The following is a 24403-nucleotide window of genomic DNA, read 5'->3' as shown; positions in this document are numbered from 1 at the left end:
CTTTTGTCCCTGGTTCAAGGGACACAAATGAAATCTGTGCTGCCTTCCATATGCCCCTTTTCCAATTGTCCATCTCCATCCATTTACTGCTGCCCTCAGAAAGAGGGCTATGGCCGTGATTACACAAAATAAAATCCTCAAACAAGGTGTTTGTAACCAGATGGTTGCTCTAGTATGGTTACAAAATAATAATCTGTTTTACATAGTTTTAAGAAACACCTAAGTTCTTAGCTAGTATCTGTATGTGTTTAAATGAGACAAAATAACAGGTATAAGAGGAATAGTGTAACTGTAGATGCAAATAATCAAGAAAAAGACCTCTCATAAATAATACATCCTTCCTAGAGAGAGACCTCATATTAACTCACTAAAGAGTTCAGTAGGTGTTGGATCAGGCCCCAGAAGAGGTATCAATATGCCAATAGCAGTGGAGATTATACACCTGGGGGAATTCTGTGCCAAACAATTAAAAATTCTGCACACAATATTTTAAAATTTGGCAATTCTTCATATTTTATTTGTCAAAATAATACAATATAATGCCAGTTTCAATTATTTTGGTAATTTATTTCAAAATATGTCAGTAAGAATGTCTGTAACAATACAAACAAACAAACAAAGATTCTGGTAATATTTTTTTTGGACAAATAGATTCCTTACTAGGCATATTAATACAGAATTTTGAGTAATTCATTTAAATTACAATACAGAACTGTATTTCCTGCACCCATCAGAAGCAGTGCAAAAGCTTGGGAGTTTCAGGAGTAACGGAGGAGCTGAGGGAGAGGAAAGGAGCCTGGAGTGAACCTGGAGGGTTGTTGGGTGTGGGTGGGAGTTTTTTTTTTTTGGTGGGGGAGGGGGCAGGATTGTTAGGGAGCCTCCCCCATGCAGATTCTGGCTGATCACAAGCCTCTCCCATTCAATCAGGCACATCTGCCCCTGTCCCCGCATCCCTCCATCCTGATGGGTCCCTGCAGCCTCCGTCCTCATGTGGCTATGCACCCCCCACTCCCATTCAACCCCTGGCTCAACGCTGTCAGCCCCTAGCTCTGGAGCCCACTAGCGCCCCCCTCCCCCCCCCCCAGTCTGCCCTCCCCACTAGCCATTCTGAACCCTAGTCTGTGATCCCCCAGCAGCCCTGTGTGCACCACTCTGTCCTAACCTGGCTCCATGGGCCAGGTGCTGTGATGAACTTCTACTCCTGGCGGAATTCTGTGCCACTGCATGCGCACAGAATTTTTTTCCTCTGCAGAAAGCAACCTTGATCAAGTTTCAGGTGTTGGTGAGGGATTTAGGGGTTTGGTGGACCCACGTACATTAAGCAAACTCTAAGGTTTCAGGTGAGCTTTGCACTGAGATCTTGGCTTTGTGTAATATTTGTTGTAGAACTTTACAAGGAATCTCTACAAGCCAGAACCAGTGGGTTTCACATAGCTGTGCTCTCAAGACCATAAAGGCATGTCTACACAGCAGTTAAATACATGAGGCTAGGCTGGGTCAGCTGACTCAGGGCTGTGGGGCTTTAAAATTGCGATGTAGATGTTCAGGCTCTGGGACCCTCCCACCTTGCGGGGTCCCAGAGTCTGGACTCCAGCCTGAGCCTGAACATCTACATCGCAATTTTATAGCCTTGCAGCCCAAGCCCCCTGAGCTTGAGTCAGTTGATCCAAGCCAGTCGCAGGTGTTTAACGGCTGTGTAGACATTCCCTAAGAGTCTTGGCATTATGCAGATGAAAGGAAGGAAAGGCAGGCAGTTCTTCTTTTCAAGTGTAAATTTTGAAGATTAAAAAGCACAGATATTAAAAAGACAAAGTCTGCAACATTTTTCCATTATACTATGTCACACTGGGCAAAGTGAAAGTCCCAGCTGTAACACTTCATGGCACATTCTCAGTGTCTTCCTCAAAATAGGCTAGTTTGGTTCCTGTTGCTACATAGCTGATGTTCTCGATTTCCCCGCCGCCATTGCTAGGCTTCTGAAAATGAATTTCAATCATGTCCTGCATGCTCTCCTCATCCTCCTCAACCTCTTGGATTCCTGACAACAGTATGGTCCTCTTGGAAATCCCAGAAAATATCTGGTAAGGAGGAAAACACACATTGTAAGTCCAGTTTCAGGAATTGATAGGTTGCACAGTTAAAAATGTCAATGTGAAGATATCGCTACAACCTTGCCTTTCATTTTAGGATTTCTACTATGGTGTTGGTCTAGTACTAAAATCAGTGGGAAGTTTGAATTCTATAGAGTCAAACAATCCTGGATATTTGCATCTGGGCCAAAGTAGGCCAATACACACTGGAGTGCATATTACAAATATGGGAATAGAGAAATCATTTCTAACCTCATAGGTAGATGGATAAAACTTTATGCAGAGAAAAATAGCTTACTGAGAATCCACTGATATACATGAACTGTGGGGTTTTGCAGAGAGGATTTACCGTTTGTAAAACTTTTTTGGGTGCTTTTAGTTTAATTGGGAATGTTGGTATAATATACCCATTAGCCACAGCACAGGTAATGAGGGATTAAATTAATGCTAGATTTAGTGGTGCTTTTATGATATGAACACCGATTCATCAATTGTGTGCAACTTAAATGAGAACAATTAAGCCATAAAATACCTGATGGAACCCTATCTCTGCCCTGACTGTAGCACAGACCCAACACTGGTTACTGCTGTGACACATGATCAAAAAATCATTTGTGTGTAATTTCTGAGTGAATTACAACCCTCATATTGTAGGTCATAAGATCATCAACAGAGGAACAGGCTATGGGGGACTCTCTGCAAGGAGTGAACACTCCCCACAATCTGTAAAGCTCACAGCTCCTGTGTCCCAGAGGAGCCTAGGGCCAGATTGGTAGATGTACAGCAATGTGAATTCACCAGCAAGCTCTTGTATACCCACCTAAAATGAGGCAGAAACAGCTGTTCTGAGAATACAGCAGTTTTCCTGCCATTCCGTGACCTGAGGGGAAGATTCTGATCACAATCCACGCCCCCCGAGCACAGATTATTTGCTGTTTTAGGATGTAGTGTCAATAGGATTAATTTACCTGAAATTTTTCCAAGTGCTTTTCTATGCTTGGGGAAACAGAAAGCATAAAGCGCTTTTCATTTATGCAGAAAGGATGCTTTGTACATCTCACACAGTTGTCAGCAACTAGAACAAAAAATTCAAAAGTGGAAAATAAAATTAATGCTATCTAAGGTGTATTTTGTAAGCACATCAGAAACAAGACCAATCCTTTTAGTATATAGTTAGAAACGAAATACAATTTTGTAAAGTTTACTATTTCAAAATTGTAATTGACTTTTATGACAAAACAGATGTTAATTAATTGTCCACTAAAGTTTATGGACCAAATCTACAGCTGATGTAAATTAATGCAGATCCACTGATTTTAGTGGAGTTTCACACATTGACACCAGCTGAGAATCTGGGTAACTTCCAATGGCATGACATGACAAGTATATTTTCCCACTTTTCTCTTTCCTGTAAAATGAAGTCCAGTAACGTAAAGGCAGAAGAAGTTTTGAATACTGTAATGTGAGGGGGGAAATATCAAAGCTTACAAGCTGTGTATGAATTCATATTTGATCCAAAAGGAATGTGATTAAACACAGCTGTATTTAAAGAACTATGGCCCTGAGTCTTCTCATTTACAGTGGAATAAATAAGGAATAATTCAGGTGAAGTCCGTGCAGGTCCATCAGGGTAAAAACAATACAGATGAGTGCAGAATCAGGCCCTGTAACTTTAGCTAAAACTATGTCATATAAAATACCTCCAGGTTTGAGGAATGTAACAATGGCTGTGCGAGACCTTCTGTCATATCTCACATCCTTTACTTCTCCTCCTCCTTGTTTGGATTTGTAGAAATTCAGTTCTATTTTGTCTCTGATCCACTCATCAGGTATTGGTAGATGTGGTACTTCAGAAACATTGATCTTCTCTCCAGAAATTGTTACATGGAGCTAACAAAAAATATACTTTATTTTCTTTATGTGCTACAGTACCTGTTCGATACAGTTTTTGAAAACAAAAGTACATATTCTTGAAGCATCTCAAAATTTTTTATATTGACTTGTCAATTACCTCAAATTTGACTCCTGTTTCTAGTGTAACTGGCATTGCTTTCAACTCTATCTTTTCATTATCCAGGCTCACAGTATGATTACCTCTTCTTATCAGTTTCTGGGCAACTGCAAGGGAAATTAAGAAGATTTTCAGATAGCTTTACACTAACGAAAAGTATTCCCTACTGCCCTTAGCCAAAAATCTCTTTTGCATCACCAAAAGTGAAATAAATGGGAGTGAGGTGCCTAAGTGCTTTTGAAAATCCCACTAGGCACCTATCAGCTTCGTTAGGTGTTTAAATACCTTTTTAAAATCTCACCACTGTATGCAACGTGCATCACTAGTACAGTATTTTAGGATCATCAGTATGAAAGATGCTATCCCTATATACAATATTATGGCTAAATCGCTACCAATAAGAAACATTTTGATTCCAGCTAAGAGTTAATTGAGAAATAAGGCAGGCTCTTGCTTTATGTGAAATTTTATTTACTAGTTTGCAAACAAACTATTCGGTTTAATTTAAATCTGGATCAACTAAGTTCCAACCTCCAACGCCACTGCAGGCTCGGGTTGCCTGCATTTTAATGGGGTACAGCTGTGTCTGGAAGAGGCTGATGTAGGGAAAACTGCCCTATATCAATTGGCAAGGATTTACTAATATTGACTATAAGTCTGTACATTAATGTTGTGAAAGATAACATTGACTGATCCAAAGCCCACTGAAGTCTGCAGAAAGACTTGCATTGATCTCCATGGGCTACAGATCAGGCCTCATCCCTCTGTGAGGTAGGATCTATGTAACTGAGGGTCGACTGCTGGTATTCTGTGAACACCTGTCAGCTGAGTTTAATTGGACTAGAGCTGATGTTAACATAGTTGGCAAAATTCTCCTCTCACAAGGTGCAGTTGTCTAACTCTGTGCACTCATCTGAGTGAGTGCAGAATTGGGCTCTGAATGTAGAGAAAGTGGGAGTTATTAACTGATTGTCTCAATATTGTCTTCAACTTTATTTGTGATACCATGAAAATGTTTGCATTAAGGCTGAGAGCCAGATTCTGGTGCTCTTACTCACTGTAAGCAGGTTCCCCCTCCAGCCCTGGAAACCCAGGCTAGTTAGCCCTGCTGGTGATCAAATAAATTGTTGTTTAACCCCATATCCCTTGCTGTTAACATGAAATACATTAATAGTTATATTTAAAATATGGACCATACCATCCTCCTCTTCAAAAGTGAGAAGAGCTTGTCTTTGCTGCAATCTGAATGGAATTTTTGCAGCTATGTGAAAAAGGCAGCAAGTATTCAAAAATGTGTTGTCACTCTCAGCATTTTCCATCCTAGTAAACTTCATTTTCTTTTTCGGTATCTCTCTTTTAATCTAATATTGTAGAACCAAGACAGGAAATGACAAAGTTTAAATAATTTATTAAGCAACTGAAAAAATGTACAGTATGCATCTTGCCTCACTCTGCAGTAATTTTTTTAAGGCTAATATATAGTAGGGCTGAATTCACCACTGATGTAACTGGACTGAAGCAGGACCAAGTAAACCTAGACCATCCCTGACAGGTGTGTGTCTATCCTGTTCTTACAAACTTCCAGTGATGGAGATTCCCCAACCTCTCTTGGATCCTATGTCCCCCTAAGGAGTTTGGTCTGTAAGCTTTTACTTTTCCTCCCCAATAAACTTTGAGCCCAAACTTGTCCTTAGGTACTAAAACTCCAGTTGAAGTAAATAGGGATTCTACCTGCAGGATCAGAGCTTTGATGTGTAGAACTTTTAACACCAAAGGAAGTACAAAACATTGTGCATAAGCCGATATCACAAAGCAGTTTATGGTTACTATTTGTGCTACATTGACTGTAGCTCTTTGGTAATAGAAGGCCTGCTAAAATTGCCTTGCACGTTATTAACTTAGTAAAATAAACATGAATTTACAGTGTTTCATGACATTTGCAGCAGTGTAGCCAAAAGAGAGTTCTGATTCTGAACTCACCCATATTATACCAATATAACTCCATTGACTTCAAATGATTTGCATGCTACAAGTGAGATCAAAATTAGGCTACATGCAATTTCGGAAAATGAAAGTGACAATCATGTTTTGTTTTTTTGTTTTTTTTCTGGTAATGGACAAGTCCCTTTTCTTTTGACTCCCCTTTCTGACAGAGATATAAAATATGAACTCATGAACCTGTTACGCACTTTTTTCTTTCAAATTTTTCCATTAAAACATGTACTGATCTTTCTTGTATCTCCCAGTTTTATATTTCCATTTTCCCCCTCACTGTCAAGTGCATTTATTAACTTTGCCAGATAGAGAATGAGAAGGAAAGCAATAGCTGAATTTCATACTGAAGTCAATGGAGCTACACTGATTTACAAAACTGATGATCTGGCCTGTAGAGTGTAGAAATTCAGAAGTAAAATGTATCCATTTGAAAGCTATATTGTAAATATTTCAAATAGCAATTACCCGAAAATCCTGTGAAAGCTTTGAACTCTTTGCTGCAAGGTCATCTTTGAGCTTCTGAATCTCCCTCCGCAGCTCAAAATTTTGCTGCTTTACTACAGTAAGATTTCTCTGCAGATTACAAATATATACATATATAATGCATAATATGTAGAAGAGTCAAATTCTGTATTTCAGTAAAAAGTAGTAGGCACTAGACATTGGAAAATGAATTTCCGTTTTTAATCTTTTGCTAAAAATAACCAACCACGCAACCATCAATGGCACGAACAATTATGAGATAGATTAAAGCAATGGTACAAATTACTATCCAGTAGGTAAGTTTGCTGTCCAAGGAACAGCTCCATTCAACTTAAATAAGAAAAGTAAGATTTCTGAAACATTTACATACCACCATAAACTTACACTGCACTTTACACAGTTAGGCCCTGAACTTTCATATACACAAGAGGGATTTATATATGTGAACAGCCTCGTTGAGTTCAATGAAATTAATTGTGTGCATTAAATTATTCGTGTGCAGGATGGGGTCCTAGATAATCTATATTCCCTGTCCTGAAGAGTTTACAAACTGAGGGCCAGTTCTTGGCCCCCTCCCACTCCACTCCCTTTATGCCACTCAAGAGGTAAAAGAGAAGCAGAAACAGCTGCATTTCCACAGCTCTGGATTTCCTAGGTGTAGGGGAATCCTGAGTGGGTATACAGCCAATGTAACCAGCTCCCATGCTAGCTGTCTTGTGGTGCCCTGCATAGGGAACACATCAGGATTAGAAAGGGGACATGGCAGAAGTGATGAGCTCCAGTTATCCAGAACTAGTGGGTGGGTCCTTTAGCGCCATTATCAGCTCATGGCATTTACATCAGTTCCCAGACTGCTCTAATATCTACCAGGGATGGTGAAAACAAAAGTTATGGGTTTGATGTAGAAATTACACGGTAAGAGTCTATGCCCCAGTGTTGTGCAGGTCAGACTAGGTGATCATAATGGTGCCTTCTGACTTTAAAATCTATGAATCCATGATCAGAGCGCCACAGTAGCTCTCTGAGAACATCCCAAAGAGCAGAATGAGTACAGCAGAGGATTTGGGGTTTAGAGCCTGATTCTGCAAATGCTTGTGCATCTAAGTGACTTTACCAATGAATAATCCGATTGACTTTGGCTGGGAGTACGTACATTTGTAAAGTTACTCACATATGTAAAGTGTTTTCAGGATTAGGCTCCAAATAAGATAAGACAAGACACAGAATGATGACAATGCAGAGAGGATATAGGTTATTAATAAGAGAAAGAAAGGATTGCTTGAAATAGCGGGTTTTCAGGAGGGATCTGAAAGAGGACAGAGACAGCACCTGTAGGATAAGGACAGGGTATTCCAGGTGTAGCAACAAGTTACAAGCACAAAGCTGAGTAGAAAAAAGAAAAAGGGCACAGTGAAGTAAGAGGACTGGGAGGAACATAACGGGGAAGTAACAACAGAGATGTAGAATGAGGCAAAACCGTGTAGAGTCACGAACACGAGGACAAGGGGCTTGAATTTTATATATTTGGCTACTTACATTCTTCTACTATGTCTGAAGTTCTCTGTAAATTAATGTACCAGCAAAACAAATTAAATCCATTATTTATTGGCTTGAACATCATCTACATGAAAATCATTATTAAAAATACCTTGGGATATTGAGATAATAGCCTCTGAGCTACAGCTCATAGGTCAAATCTAAAACTGTACTGCAAATCTCTCTCCCACATAAGCCACAACCATCAGCCCCTGACAGTCTAGGAAGAGTTCACTGCCTATCACTCATGTTCCAAATGCCTAGATTACATACTCCAAGGACAATTACCAACTCATTCTAAAAGGAAGCAGAGAATAACTTTGCCATCCTTGGTAAGTAAACTTTTGTGTTTTTATGCAGCTATGTTAGCTGCAAACTTTCTCAGGTTGCAAGCTCTCTACATTTATGTAGAAATGACTAACTCTCCTGAATGCTCTAAGCTTTTACGAGGAGTTTTATTAGGAAGTTTTGTTTTAAAGTGTTCTTTATGTAATTTGATAGCGCAATTGAATGACCCAACTCAACACAATGTGGACTTTAGTAAATTGTAAGACTGTGCTGTCAGTGGGAGCCTTGGACCAGGTGAAGGCAAATTCTGTTAGCCATCACTTTTTACCTGTGATGTAGAAAGTCTTAGCTTTGCATGCATTCTTTCAAATAATTACTGCAAGATTTTTTTTTTTTTTTTAAATCGTGTAACTTCTGTTTTTTTTTATAAAATGATGTGCTAAATATTCTGGCCCTACAAAATGTAGCTCTGATGGCGCTGTTTGGATTGAAAGGGGAAAGTACTCCAACCTACAAGGAACACTTCTACAGCTCTTCTCCAAATGTTGATAGCTATGGGTAAATTCTCTTATTACCTCCTGGTTTTCCTTTTTTATCATGCTCTCCTTACATTGCTCCTCTTCTAAATCCATTAGCTTTCTCAGCTCATCTTGTGTCTGGTCTCTCTTTCCATCAGCACTTAGTTTCAAAAGAAGGAGCTCATCTTTTTGTTTTTCAGCTTTTTCCAATCTTTCCTTGACATTGAAAACAACAAGTACTTTAGTATATTTTCATTAGAGCAAACAAAACATTGTAAAGTCGGTTTAAAAGCAATCTTTGGGCAATTTTTTTCTTTTGGACACATGCATGCTGCTGCTGGCTTCAGTGGAAACCTAAGAGCTGTACAGTTCATACGCACCTTCCATTTTTCTAGTTCTTCTTTAAGATTGTCAATCTCATCTATCTGTGCACCAGAATGGTCAGTAACTTTCAGATTCTAGAAAGACAAGAAAACTCACAGTACTATTTTTTTCACTCTATAATATCACAATATATGTCATGCTAGAGAGACTACATTCACTTGTTAAATCGTTATCTGTACAAATCAGACAAGCAGTGTTCAAACTATACTAGTAAACTGAAAAGAATAACACTTTGCACTAGTTTGAAATATTTTGCCACTGTAGTTATTAGTTAATCAGTGACATGACAGTCCAGTTCTTGACTGAGAGCCTTTTGCTGCTTCTCTGCAACTCTGCCAGTCCAGGTGGGTGATGGGGAGAAAGTGCTGATTAGGCAAATCTGATAGAGACATGCTGAATTAGATATTTCCAGTATTTTCATGCAGAAGTATAACAGATGCACTATAACAATGAGTTTCTCATTTTTACTCTTTCACTTCAATAAGTCTTGACAGTTAGACAGAAATCACTGAACTACTGTTGTGGTTGGAAAGGATATAAATCTCAGAAAATGGATTTTGGTCATTAAACATGGGGACCTAATTGGAACTATTATCCAACTGCAAACTAGGGCTAATAGTTCTGACACACCATGGAGGCATGCTGCCCCATGTTCTTCCAAAAAGAACTAAGATCAGTGTGGTCAACTGAGGTCAATGGTTTACTCACAGTGTATAAAGTTATATAGATAGCCTTGGCAGAATTTGATTTTTTTTTTTAAATAATTTCAATGGATAATATCAATGTTTATTTTTAAGCATTTTTATCAATTTAAATTTTCACAGTTGTGGGAAATTATGGGGGAGTAAGATAACTAATGCTAGCATCTATTGAGATTCAAAAAGTTAAAGCTTTATAATTGTTAAAACACAATTTGTCATAATCGCATCAAAATATACAAAGCAAATGTCCTTCAATCAACAAATCATACTTGTTTTTACTATTCATTTCGCTAGTCCATTTGTAACAAGCCTAATACAAAAGTTTAAATCATTACTTGGGCAACATTTTCCTTACCTTGCCTATTTGTAAATTTCAATTATTATTGATGGAAATTTTTGTGTGTGAACAGTGAAATTGACATTTACCAACAAAATTCTAATCCCTCCAAGCCTAGTTATAGGTGTAGAAGTCTTTGCAGGAGCAGGACCTTAGATGATTAGATTGCCAAGAATAACATAGGGAGAGAAAAATAGGATCAAAAAGTATTTCAGAATTTAAAAATTAGAATGCAGAAGTTCACATACAGAGAAAACTTGTAGCTGGCTGAGCACCAGAAATGAAGGAAAAACCCTTCTTGCTCCATTTTATTTCTGGTTGCAATATTCTGAAAGAGAAAAATTCCAGAAAGACCTGCAGAAAAATCCCTCTTGTTTCACTTAAGATTACGTAAAACTGGAATGTGAATCATAAAATTTAGGCATAGAAAAGACCTATTAGGTAATCGAGTCAGTTTCCATGCCAAGCTGGATATTCCACAAAATATTTTCTACAAAATATTTTCCAGTGCTTTGTCCCGTCTCGTTTTTTTTTTTCTTTTTTTAAGTGTGATAGGAAAAGAGAGAGAGAAAGGAGATACAGGCTATAATTGGAAACTGTTCAGAAAAAAAAAATGCCTATTTATTACTGAAAAATATCTTACAGCACCAGCTAAACATCTCCATTTAGAGATCTCTTTTTCAAATAGATTCTTACAGCATGGCACAACAGAAAATACTTACAATAGAGTCATCTTTTAAGGAACATGGTTGACTTGTTAAATCCATTGAACCCTGAGGAAATAGAAACAATACACCACTTTCACAATATGTAGAATATACAGGATAGTATAATAACCTGAGAGCAAGACATGCCAAGATTTCTACAGTGCACAACTTAAGGCTTTGATACGGCAAACACTTAAGCATGTGTTTAACTTTATGCATACTGCATAAAGTTAAGCATGTGCATAAATCTTTGCAGGTCTGGGATTTATGGAAATAATCTGCACATCTCATGCTTACACTGAAGTTTGATTTAGTCTTGAGGAAATTAACATTAATGCAATAAAACTGCAAACTAACTTAACCGAGGCTCATATTGGAAATCTGATCCATGAATAGAATTCTTATTAGTGTCAATTGGAAATTTTTGAACAAAAATGGATAACGGCCTTTCCTTTTGAATGTATTATTTGTATTGCAATTGCAGCTAGATGCCCCAATTAGGATCAGGATTCCACATAATACTTGTGATTGTATTGAATGCAGGCACTGATGCTGATGTCATATCCCATTATAGTACATCAAAGAATCAATGTTAGAGAAAATAATTTTTTATCATGGCAGGACTTGTTTTCACAATAATGTTAACTAATCACAACAATCTTGTGAGGGAAGTAAAGCACTTAAGTATGTTAGAGATGAGGAAACTGAGACAATGAATAAAACCATCTCTTGGTTATTTCCCTATATAACACAAAGTATGATGATTTTAAAAATAATTATTTTACCAGAATAGCAGCATCCTAGATAAATATACAGCTAATTAGATTTTTTTCAGTATAAAGATTGTTTATTATTTCATAAAATAGAAACAAAGATAAAAATAACATACTTCATTATGAGTTATAAGGCCAGTGTTCTATTATATTTAGTATTACAATAATACGAGGATGTTCATATTGAAACACACTGGAAAAAGTTTATCCTGGAGGTAGTGAAGTTCCATATAAGAGCAAGGATCCACTTGTGCACATGTGATGTCAGGACAGGGCAGAGCGGGGGCTACAAACGTTTTCAGAGTTGTCCCCTTAGCTTTCAAATATTGTATGCACTTGCTTAATTACATGCAAGTAGTGCATTAGCAGGATCAGGGTGGTGTTAATTTTTATATGTTTATCTTGTTGTGTCAGGACCACACCTTCCCTTCTGCAGTATTGCCAACCCCAAGTGTTCCAAATAACATTTTAAACGTGCCTCATGATTATCAGATTTTTTCCCAAAAAAGGGTTAGTTTTATGTGATTTCTGGTTTCCAAGCTTTCAAGCATACTTGGGTTATATTTTTAAGCTTTTCTCTGCAACCAGGAGGGCTAGAAAGTTGCACAGCTTTTTCTGGTTTTATTTTAATGAAATCTGCAATTCTCACACATTCACTTGTCTCTAGGAGGTGGGGCATACAGTAAAACTTCTGTAAGCCTTGCGATAAAATCACAAGTTAGCACCACTGCTTCTGCTTGGAAAGCACCTAGAACACTTCGAGTGCCATTCAAAAGAAATAACAGTAATAATATTATCCACATAAAAATCTGCTATATGTAACATACCAAATAATCATACAATCATAGGACTGGAAGGGACCTCGAGAGGTCATCTAGTCCATTCCCCTACAGTCATGGCAGGACTAAGAATTATCTAGACCAGCGGTGGGCAATCCGTGGCCTGTCAGGGTAATCTGCTGGTGGGCCGCGAGACAGTGTTTACATTGACCGCCCGCTGGCGTGGCCACGGTTCGCCATTCCCGGCCAATGGGAGCTGTGGAAAGCGGCGGCCAGCATGTCCCTGCGGCTCGCGCCACTTCCTGCAGGTGCCATTGGCCAGGAACGGTGAACCATGGCCACTGGGAACTGCGGGCAGCTGATCGTCTGCAGACGATCAATGTAAATAAACTGTCTTGTGGCCTGCCATGAGATTACCCTGACTGGCCACGTGCAGCCCACAGGCTGCCCACCATTGATCTAGACCATCCCTGACAGGTATTTGTCTAACCCACTCTTAAAAATCTCCAATGATGAAGATTCCACTGCTGTAGTCTGGAGCCCAACAGCTCTGCCTTACTCTTGGGTAGTTCCAAATCCCTGACAAGGTCATTCAGTTCACCTTGTGTTATGAGGTGTGGTTCAGAGGAGGAGGATGGGAGAAAATGTGGGTCCTGTGACATTGATGGTTCAGAACCAGAAGTTTCATCCTCTTCCTCTTCTGACTCAAGTGAGAATGATTCTGGTGCATCAGGAACCGGCAGTCCTTCTCCGTGGGGTACTGGGCGTATAGCTGATGGAATGTTTGGATAATGCACAGTCCACTTTTTCTTCTTTGACACACCTTTCCCAACTGGAGGCACCATGCAGAAGTAACAATTGCTGGCATGATCTGTTGGCTCTCTCCAAATCATTGGCACTGCAAAAGGCATAGATTTCCTTTTCCTGTTCAACCACTGGCGAAGATTTGTTGCACAAGTGTTGCAGCATATGTGTGGGGCCCACATCTTGTCCTGATCTCCAATGTTGCAGCCAAAATAAAGGTGATAGGCTTTCTTAACCATAGTGGTTATACTGCGCTTTTGTGATGCAAAAGTCACTTCACCACAAACATAGCAGAAGTTATCTGCACTGTTCACACAAGTACGAGGCATCTCTGCTCACTTTGGCCAAACAGAAATGTGTCCCTTTGCAAAATCAAACACTGACAAATAAGAGCACGACATTGTATGATTTCTAGAGCTAATATAGGGCAATTTGTTCAGCAGAGTGATGTAAGCTTCGTTATGATTGCATCATCCATGACTTCTAGGAATAACATGATGCAATTCATATCATGTATGACGCAATACCAGCTTCAGATTGCATCATTCATTGTTTTGCCTAAAAAGCAAGTACTGTCCAAACCCAGTCATAGATTTATTCATAGATCCAGTCAAAGATGTATTTTAGTCATTTCTGGTTTAAATTGAGATCCCTTCCCTTTATAACTCACTTATCCTCTGCCATTCCCAAGTCAAGAGTCGTATATACTAACCCAATAGCATATCTTGAAAACTAGAACCAATCAACAATTTTAGCATCATTTTCGTTCTTAGTGACCCAAAATTAGTAAAGTTTGACTACATTTATTTCAGAAGCATTTTGGCTGTAGAGCAGTGTTATCTAGACCATTCCTGACATGTGTTTGGCTAACCTGCTCTTAAAAACCTCCAATGATGGAGATTCCACAACCTCCCTAGGCAATTTATTCCAGCGCTTAACTTTTCCTAATGTCCAACCTAAACCTCCCTGGCTGCAATTTAAGCCCATTGCTTCTTGTCCTATCCTCAGTGGTTAAGAAGAACAATTTTTCTCCCTCCTCCTTGTATAACAACCTTTTATGTACTTGAACATTTATCATGTCCCCTCAGTCTTCTCTTTTCCAGACTAAACAAACCCAGTTTTTTCAATCTTCCCTCATAGATCATGTTTTCTAGACCTTTAATCATTTTTGCTGCTCTTCTCTGGACTTTCTCCAATTTCTCCACATCTTTCCTGAAATGTGGCATCCAAACCTGGCACAATACTCCAGTTGAGGCCTAATCAGCACAGAGTAGAGCGGAAGAATTACTTCTTGTGTCTTGCTTACAAGGCTCCTGCTAATCGCTTTTTTTGCAACAGTTTTACACTGTTAACTCATATTTAGTTTGTGGTCCACTCTGACCCCCCAGATCCCTTTCCACAGTACTCCTTCCTAGGCATTTCCCATTTTGCATGTGTGCAACTGATTGTTCCTTCCTAAGTGGAGTACTTTGCATTTGTCCTTATTGAATTTCATGCTATTTACTTCAGACCATTTCTCCAGTTTGTCCAGATCATTTTGAATTTTAATCCTATCCTCCAAAGCACTTGCAACCCCTCCCTGCTTGGTATCATCCACAAACTTAAGCGTACTCTGTATGCCATTATCTAAATCATTGATGAAGATATTGAACAGAACTGGTCCCAGAACTGATCCCTGCTGGACCCCACTCATTATGCCCTTCCAGCATGACTGTGAACCACTGATAACTACTCTCTCTGAACAAAGAACCGGAGTACTTGTTGCACCTTAGAGACTAACAAATTTATTAGAGCATAAGCTTTCGTGGACTACAGCCCACTTCTTCGGATGCATATAGAATGGAACATATATTGAGGAGAGATATATATACACACATACAGAGAGCATGAACAGACAACTTACAAGACAACTCCCACCTGTTCATGCTCTCTGTATGTGTGTATATATATCTCTCCTCAATATATGTTCCATTCTATATGCATCCGAAGAAGTGGGCTGTAGTCCACGAAAGCTTATGCTCTAATAAATTTGTTAGTCTCTAAGGTGCCACAAGTACTCCTGTTCTTTTTGCGGATACAGACTAACACGGCTGCTACTCTGAAATCTCTCTGAACAGTTTTCCAACCAGTTTTGCACTCACCTTATAGCAGCTCCATCTAGGTTGTATTTCCCTAGTTTGTTTATGAGACAGTCATGCGAGACAGTATCAAAAGCTTTACTAAAATCAAGATATACCACATCTACCGCTGCCCTTCTATCCACAAGGCTTGTTACCCTGTCAAAGAAAGCTATCAGGTTGGTTTGACATGATTTGTTCTTGACAAATCCATGCTGACTGTTACTTATCACCTTATTATCTTCTAGATGTTTGCAAATTGGTTGCTTAATAATTTGCTCATTATCTTTCTGGGTAAAAAAGTCAAGCTGACTGGTCTGTAATTCCCCGGGTTGTCTTTATTTCCCTTTTTATAGATTTGGCACTATATTTGTCCTTTTCCAGTCTTCTGGAATCTCTCCCATCTTCCATGACTTTTCAAAGATAAACGCTAATGGCTCAAATATCTCCTCAGTCAGCTCCTTGAGTATTCTTGGATGCATTTCCATCAGGCCCTGGTGACTTGAAGACATCTAATTTGTCCAAGTAATTTTTAGCTTGTTCTTTCCCTGTTTTAGCCTCTGATCCTACCTCATTTTCATTGGCATTCATTATGTTAGACGTCCAATCACCACCAACCTTCTTGGTGAAAAACGAAACAAAGAAATCATTAAGCACCTCTGCCATTTCCACATTTTCTGTTACTGTTTTTTCCCCCTCATTGAGTAATAAACCTATCCTGTCCTTGGTCTTCCTCTTGCTTCTAATGTAGTTGTAGAATGTTTTCTTGTTACCCTTTATGTCTCTAGCTGGTTTAATCTCGTTTTGTGTCTTGGCCTTTCTAATTTTGTCTCTACATACTTGTGTTATTTGTTTATATTCATCCTTTGCACTTTACAAGCCACCAAAATCTCTTTATACCTACTCTTTAAAACCTTGGTGACTGTGATTATTTACCATCATGTGTGTTCCGTGTTCGGTCAATAACCAAGAGGTGTTTTTCAGAGCGACAGCATCACACCCAGTCCCTGGTGTGCATGCACCTTTACAACCCGCCCTTACGAAGCTAGCTTGGAATTTGCGCTCGCATCCTTCCCTGGCCTTAGCCGCTGCCTGGCCCATGAAGACCCAGCTCTTTAAGGGAACCCAAAGCAGACAGGGTACGCGCTGCAGCCCCCTGCCCGCTCTGCCAGCACCGGCAGAGTCCCGGCTCCCGGCTGCCATCACACTGCGCGCTGACTTTCAGTTTCGCTTTCGGAGCGGAGGCCGGGGGCTAGGGAGGGGGCGGCTGCGGCGCGGAGCAGCGTGCCCGCCCAGGCTGCACTTACAGGGGTGGGGGGCGGCAAGACAGGCGCTGCTGTGCGTGGATCGGGTCCCCCGGCGCGCTCCAGCCCCCGGGCCCGTGGAGTAGCTGGCGAGCAGGCAGCAGCACTAGCGGCCGCAGCTGGTCTCCACTTCCCGGCAATGACGTCGTAGGGAGGTGTTTGCAGGGCAGCCTGCCCGCAATGACGCCTCCCCTCCGCCCAGCCCCAGCGCACCAGCGCAGGGGGATTGCAGGGGCTGGGCTCTCAGCCGTCAGCGTTCCCACCCCTCGGGCAGCGGCTTCCCTTCCCCGGCGCGCTGGAAAATTACTCTCTGCCCAGCCCCGGGGAACCTTGTGCCGCGCTCCGGAAACAGACTCCAGTGGGAACCAGCCGCTGTGGTCGGGGTGGCCCTGTTTTACCCAGCCAGTGCACAGGCGTCCTGCGGGCAGACGCCGCACCTTATGGGGTCGGCTCCCTTTTCCAGCCATGCTGGCTCTCATCCAGCGCTGGCACTGTAAGGCACCCTGCTCCCATGTTATGGGCATCAGAGCTCCTGCCAGCCCAGCTCTGTATGTTATCCACCTGGATCCAGCACTCCAGAATACTTCCCGGTGCTGCTGCCCCTCAGGTGGTCCCTTCTAGCACCTCTCCCCCATCTGGATTCCTGCTCCGTTTCCACACTAGCATATTGCAGGACGTAAGGAAGGACTACCATACACTAGAAGCAGTGGTGGATTAGCCACCGTGCCAACGTGACCCATGCCCAGGGCACCCGGCCAATTGGGGGGGTGGAAAAATTGGCATGCCTGCGCCCCAACCTGCTCTGCCCACCCGGCGCTTCTGTCAGGGAGTGGGGTCGGGGTGCAGGGGCTTGCTTAGCCTGCCTGGCACTTCTGCCAGGGAGCGGGACAAGACCCTGTGCCCTGACCCCACTCCCTGGCAGGAGCACCAGGCAGGCGGAGCGGAGCAAGCCCCAGCGTCCCAACCCCACTCCCTGGCAGAAGCGCCAGGTGGGCAGAGTGGGTTGGGGTGCAGGGGTGCCCCCAATTGGCCAGGGCCCCCGGCACGGGCCATGTTGGCCCAGTGGCTAATCCGCCCCTGCTTCTAGATGCTCTGTGCCAACATGAGAGAGTTTTCCCGTTGGCATAATAAAACCACCTCTGCCAGAGGTGATAGCATCAGTGGGAGAAGCTCTGCTGAGGTACACTGTCCACACTGGCACTTAGGTCAGTGTAACTTACGTTGCTTGGGGGAGGGGGATACTTATTCACACCCCTGAATGACATAAATTATGCTGACATAATCTGTAGTACACCTCTACCCCGATATAACGCTGTCCTCGGGAGCCAAAAAATCTTACTACGTTATAGGTGAAACCGCGTTATATCGAACTTGCTTTGATCCACTGGATTGCGCAGCCCCGCTCCCCGCCCCCCCACCCCACCCCCCGGAACACTGCTTTACCGCGTTATATCCAAATTTGTATTCTATCGGGTCACATTATATCGGGATAGAGGTGTATACACGAGCCCTAAGATTGGGAGTAGACTGGGAATGGAGCAATCCAATAGAAGGTCCATGGCTTTGCAGAGCTAATTGCCACACAGCAAAGAGGTATGCAGTGTAGTTGTAGCCGTGTTGGTCCCAGGATATTAGAGAGTTAAGGTGGGTGATATAATATCTTTCATTGGACCAGCTTCTGTTGGTGAGAGAAACAAGCTTTTGATCCACAGACATAGGCACGAACTCCATGGGTGCTCCAGGACTCAGCACCCACCAGCCACCCAGCGATCAGCTGCTCGGCGGGCCCCACCAAAAAGCTGTTTGGTGGCACCAGTGGGCAGGAGGCACTGGGGGGAGGGTTGGGGAGAGGCAGGAGGAGGGTGGGGCCTCAGGGCAGAATAGGAGTGGAGCACCCCCCAGAAAGAAGAAAATTGGCATCTTTGCACACAGAGCTCTTCCTCACAGCTGGGAAAGGTACTCCCAGCATCACAGCAAAATGCAAGGTAAAAGAGATTTTTTTTAGCATAAGTAGTTAGCATATATTGAAAAGGAGCATTAATGGGAGAGTGACCTGCTAGGGTTGCAGCAAGTATTCTAGGGCCATGGCACGTGGCTGTGAGAGAGGCTGCATGCCCCCCACCCTACCCCATAGAGTGGGAGTAGATTCTTTCCCCCAAGTCCCGTGTAATTCCCTGCACAAAGAATGTTTACCTGAGCTCTGTGCATAGTGAGTGGATTTAACCCGTAGTGCATAGTCAATCCACTCTTTTGAAAATATAACTTGTAAATTGTAAATGGAGCAGGTATGTGTGACTCTGGAAAGAACCTTACGTAGATAAAGGGAAGAGTGAGGAGGTGATAACATGTAGCTTAGATACAAAGACTTATGAAAATCTGAAAATTTCCCTGACAAGCCTGGATTGATGGTGAATTGGTTCTTCAGCATGATGAACCCTCTTGATATATCTAAAAATTAGAGGTGGAAAAGACATATTCGATATTTCAGATGAATGTTGTCCCTTCCTGTTGCTGGACAGCCCCAGGATTAGGGGTCGCGGGCTCAAAGGTGCTTATAAGTGCTTAAAAGGACCTTTGCACTCAGCTCCCACCCCCCGCCACTGAGCTGTGCCCAGTACAGCTTAACCACAGCTCAGGATCTGGATCACTGTTGTAACACTGCACCCCATATTTTCACAGGGATATTATTATGATAGGATTATGGCATAATTATGATGCATTTTGTACAAGATAAGTCATGAGGTGTCATTGAAAAAGTTATGATTTGCTGAATATGATTATCTTATCTGTATGCATGTATCATTTTTGTATCTGAAGTTATGAATATTGCTTAGGGATCTGTATCTCAAATGGGCTTACTCTGGAAAACACCCACAACCAGCCTTTCAGGTACAACAATGAAGAAGGCAGATGTGGCTGAGGGCCCATCAGCAAAGACAATGAACTGTGGAATAGTTTAACCTTCCTATGGGCATTTTGGCCAGTCTGTAAGCAATGGCTGCTATAACACTGCAAGGACATGACCAGGCCACATGATTCTGGATTCCATCTTGGGATGTCTGTATTTTTCCATAAACCAGTCCGGGAACCAAGTTTTGAAACAAAGGGTTCCTGCCGTATGCTAAAGCTATATAAGGCAGGGAGTGACATCATCTGTTGTTCTTCACTCCCCACACAAGGAGACTCCTGGGGAATAAAGACTGAACTGGGGGAAATGCTGGACCCAGGCTAAAGGGATTTCTAGCCTGTGTATAAAAGACCTGGGGATTCTAAGCTGTAAAGCAAGTGCACCTTGCCCCTTAAAAATCTGTAGCCTGCCTGTACCATCAATTAGGGTGAAAATCAGATTGGATATGAATTAGCAATCTAGAATATTAAGTTTATCTTGCATTTTTGTTTATTTACTAGGTAATCTGCTTTGATCTGTTTGCTATCACTTATAATCACTTAAAATATATCTTTTGTAGTTAATAAACTTGTTTTTGCTTTATCCGAATCAGTGATTTTGGTGTGATGTGTGTGGGTATCTTAGCTCAGAGGGACTGTTGTATATTCCTCTCCACATGGGGGGGGGAGGTGAACTGGATAATAAATTCATACAGGTTGGGGTTTGGACCAGGGCAGGACAGTACTGCTCTGGGGTACTAGGCTGGAAAGCTGGGAGTGATTTTGGCTGTAGCCTCCCTATTGTTGGTTCACATACAGTGGCTGGTCAGAGAGCCTGCATGTAACTGCAGCTGGGTGTATCTCTATCTGTGTGGATGCTGATGGAAGTGTAAGACCGGAAGCATGTCTGTAGCTTGTCACAGCAGCACAGTGTGAGAGGGAGCCCAGGCTGGTGAGTCAGAGGGCTCAGTGGTACCCCAGTTCCAGGTGGCACCCTGGGGGGAACCCATCACAACAGTAATTAAAGATCCCAGGGCAGTTTTGGAGAAGTAAAGTTTTCTGATATTCATCTTCAATTTATCCTTTTTTCACTTTAATTCTTGTCAGACCAGACAAATATATCTGAGTGGGAGAATCTAACTGTACTTAGGTGCCAAATACCTCTCTCCTATAATACAAAGCATGATTGGAAGGATCCATTTTCCACCCCAAAATGGTTATGACTTAAACAGTCAATACTGATTTGCATTATTTACAGGAAAGCTTCTGTCAAGGCTCCTTCCCCACTCTGAACTTTAGGGTACAGATGTGGGGGCCTGCATGAAAATTTCTAAGCTTAACTACCAGCTTAGATCTGGTTTTGCTGCCACCACTCCCAAGTGCTAATTCCCTTCCCTGGATAGCCTTGAGAGACTTCTTCACCAATTTCCTGCTGAACACCGATCCAAACCCTTGGATCTTAACACAAGGAGAATTTAACCATCCCCCCTCCTTTCCCTCACCAGTTCCTGGTGAGTCCAGATCCAACCCCTTGAATCTTAAAACAAGGAAAAATCAATCAGGTTCTTTAAAAGAAGGCTTTTAATTAAAGAAAGAAAGGTAAAAATCATCTCTGTAAAATCAGGATGGAAAATAACTTTACAGGGTAATCAAACTTAAAGAGCCCAGAGGAACCCCCTCTAGCCTTAGGTTCAAAGTACAGCAAACAGAGTTAAACACTCTAGCAAAAGAAATATTTACAAGTTGAGAAAACAAAGATAAAACTAACATGCCTTGCCTGGCTGTTACTTACAAGTTTGAAATATGAGAAAGACTTGTTCAGAAAGATTTGGGGAGCATGGATTGATGTCTGGTCCCTCTTAGTCCCAAGAGCGAACAACCCCCAAAACAAAGAGCACAAACAAAAGCCTTCCCCCCACCAAGATTTGAAAGTATCTTGTCCCCTTATTGGTCCTTTGGGTCAGGTGTCAGCCAGGTTACCTGAGCTTCTTAATCCTTTACAGGTAAAAGGATTTTGGTGTCTCTGGCCAGGAGGGATTATAGTATTGTACACAGGAGGGCTGTTACCCTTCCCTTTTAGTTATGACAGCTTCTGAAATATGTCCTAACAGTTTTGGAATGTTTCAGTTCCATTCTGACTAAGGTCCCGGAACATTACTGTGTGGAACTACTGTGAGTTAGTCCAGCAGCCCCAGCACAACTACTAGAAAGAAAACAATGAAGTAAATAGAATTTAAGAGATGCAATATTTCATTTGAGCCAAATCCTGGTTCTTTGGCTACAAATCAGACCACTCCCTGAGCCACACAAAGAAACATTGTTTCCACAGAAAGTTTCCGTAGTTTCTTAGTATTAGTTATTTAGTTTCTAGATGGAAGAACAAATTTTAGCAGTAACACCAAAACACACACTGGGGGCTGCATTAGCAAATTGCAGTGAGCTCAAGAGCTACATCTAATGTGCATATAAATATCCATAATTTTTTTTAAAATGAGCTCCAACCCAGAGGTTGCTTTTGCTTTTGTCTTTCTTGCCAAATGGAGAGAATTTGCTTGTTGTTTGAATTTACAAGTTAAAAAACCTACCGCTGAACTGTGTTGTCCCCAGCCTGCAGTTACGGGGATACAGCAGTCAATGTACTTAATTTAGAACTCTGAAGTGCATGCATTGCCTTTTGAATCCTGAATTATAGGATTCTAAAGCTATAATTATAAAAATATTTGCTTTTGGTCTCCTGCTCCTGCCAAATATTATAGTCAGCAGGATTTCCTTGTGCCTCTGCTGACTGCACCCATTGTCCAGGAAGTACTTCTTAGGATAGTGTCTCAACCAAGTGCTCCATGATAGGTTCAGTTTTCTCCCAATTGCCTCTCACAAGAAGTCAGGAAGCTGTTTCCCTTCAGAAATATAACACAGTCCTTTTTGCCCCCAAAAACATGTAAGACTCATTTGGTTTCATTAAAAGCAAAGTGTAGCAAGAAAAGAGAAAATTAGATTTTAAAAATGACATGCATATCTTAGCTAGTCTTAAACTCCACAACTGTAGACTCCAACGTCCATAGTCTACACAGGTATCCTTTTGGGCCAGTTACAACACAAAAGTGAGAACTTGCATTTCTAGAGAGCACAGCTTTTCTCTCCAGTTTTTCTTTTTCTTCTTGACCCTTTTGACAGACCACAAGTCACAGAACCTAGACTCTGGTCTCTAAGCATGTATCACAGGTTGTTCTTTCTCTCTAGTTTCTCTCTTTTCCCCTGACCCATTCAAGAAGAAGCCTGTCTATACTGCAATCAGACACCGGCGCCTAACCCAGGCCAGCTGCCTGGGACTTGTGGGGCTACAGCATGCAGGGCTGTTTAATTGCGGTGTAGATGTTCAGGCTCAGGCTGCAAGAATCCTGCTACCTTGCAGAGTTCTAGAGCAGAGGTGGGCAAACTATTTGGCCCAAGGGCCACATCAGGGTGCGAAACTGTATGGAGGGCTGGGTAGGGAAGGCTGTGCACCACAAACAGCCTGGCCCCCAACCCCTATCCGACCTCTCCCACTTTCCACCCCCTGACTGCCGCCCTCAGAACACTCCACCCATCCAACCGCCCCCCACTCCTTGTCCCCTGACCGCCCCCTCCCAGGACCCCTGCCCCTAACTGCCCCTGGGACCCCACCCCTATCCAATCCCCGCTGTTCCCCATCCCCTGCCTTCCCTGAACCTCTGCTCCATCCAACCCCCCCCCCGTCCCCTGACTGCCCCCAGGACTTTCTGCCCCTTACCATGCCACTCAGAGCAGCATGTCTGGACCCGCGCCTCCCGGGTTATTCTCAGCCCAAGATTATTTATTTAAGTTTTTAAAAAAATTGAATCTGTTTCTATAAACATTTCCAGTAATTCTTTTTCCCAGTGGGTTGGCAACAACTGTCTTGCATCAGTCTGTGGGATTATGTTCAGCATGGAGTAATATTCAAGAAGTGAGATTTATGTGAAATTTACCTTCCAAGGAAGAATGATTCATTCAACACTGTTCACTTTACTAGATTTCTCTGTCTCTGTACTGATCTGATGAGCTGCCAAGTGCTCAGAACCCTATTTACTTCACTGGGAGTTCAGGCTAGAAGCATATGTGTACAGTCCCTTAAAATCTGCAGCAGGAAGCCAGGCTGGAGTGATCTCACAGTTCAGGGTAACTTTGTCTGTATTCCCTCCTTGTGGTCCACCAAGGGCACCCAATCTAGGCTCCTCAGCCATTGCCTGTCTTGGGTCGATACTAGCATCTCTCTCTCTCTCCCTCCTGACTGGGTTTTTGCAGGCTACACAGTTCCATGCATACACTGTGATATTCCCAGCAAGCCAGTCTGCCTAAACAGGCCAGTGTCTGCACTTTGCTTTCTCTCCAGAGGCTAGGAACAGCATAATTGCCCGCAATTATAAGTTATAAGCAAGCACATTTCTTCTTAAGGTGAAAGAATGACAGAGAAAACATATTTGAACAATAAAATAACTGACCCGCATGCTAAAAAGCTCACCAGAGCTCACCCCATCTCCAGCCTCAGGATCTGGTAGGTGTCAGTCCTTCAAAATCCTTCAAACCACTTGGTTTTCCTTGTGGTCACCAGTTCATAACTGTCTCAGAACCAGAACAAAGGCTGGGCAGAGCAGCCATTTCTTTATACAGCTCAGGCCTTTGATCTTGGCCT

The 24403-nt window shown here is 42.0% G+C and overlaps 1 protein-coding gene across 3 annotated transcripts; it reads right to left on the bottom strand.

Moving 5' to 3' along the window:
- Nucleotides 1–1074: 1074 nt before the first annotated feature.
- Nucleotides 1075–24403, bottom strand: NMI (N-myc and STAT interactor). 3 transcript variants are annotated; one of them, XM_054044500.1, is made up of 10 exons: nucleotides 24213–24403; nucleotides 11066–11116; nucleotides 9302–9379; nucleotides 8979–9137; nucleotides 6562–6669; nucleotides 5300–5462; nucleotides 4102–4208; nucleotides 3791–3980; nucleotides 3059–3165; nucleotides 1075–2078 (listed from the first exon to the last, which is right to left on the bottom strand). In XM_054044500.1, exons 1-10 carry the CDS (start codon nucleotides 24216–24218, stop codon nucleotides 1878–1880), a joined length of 1170 nt encoding a protein of 389 aa, XP_053900475.1. In that variant the 5' UTR covers nucleotides 24219–24403; the 3' UTR covers nucleotides 1075–1877. The 3 variants fall into 3 exon arrangements, with proteins under 3 accessions (XP_053900475.1, XP_053900477.1, XP_053900476.1); XM_054044502.1 differs by lacking the exon at nucleotides 24213–24403 and adding an exon at nucleotides 21506–21529; XM_054044501.1 differs by lacking the exon at nucleotides 24213–24403 and adding an exon at nucleotides 16831–16949.

This window comes from Malaclemys terrapin, chromosome 11 (genome assembly GCF_027887155.1).
Source record: "Malaclemys terrapin pileata isolate rMalTer1 chromosome 11, rMalTer1.hap1, whole genome shotgun sequence".
Lineage (NCBI taxonomy): Eukaryota > Metazoa > Chordata > Testudines > Emydidae > Malaclemys > Malaclemys terrapin.
This window is presented reverse-complemented; position numbering and strand designations above follow the sequence as displayed.

Bases quoted from the DNA above. Each gene is read 5' to 3' on its own strand.
- NMI (XM_054044500.1), bottom strand. The intron at 9,138-9,301 runs GTGCGTATGAAC...TTCAATGTCAAG, and splicing joins AAGAACTAGAAAAATGGAAG to GAAAGATTGGAAAAAGCTGA. The intron at 2,079-3,058 runs GTAAATTAATCC...CCTCCTTACCAG, and splicing joins AGCACTTGGAAAAATTTCAG to ATATTTTCTGGGATTTCCAA.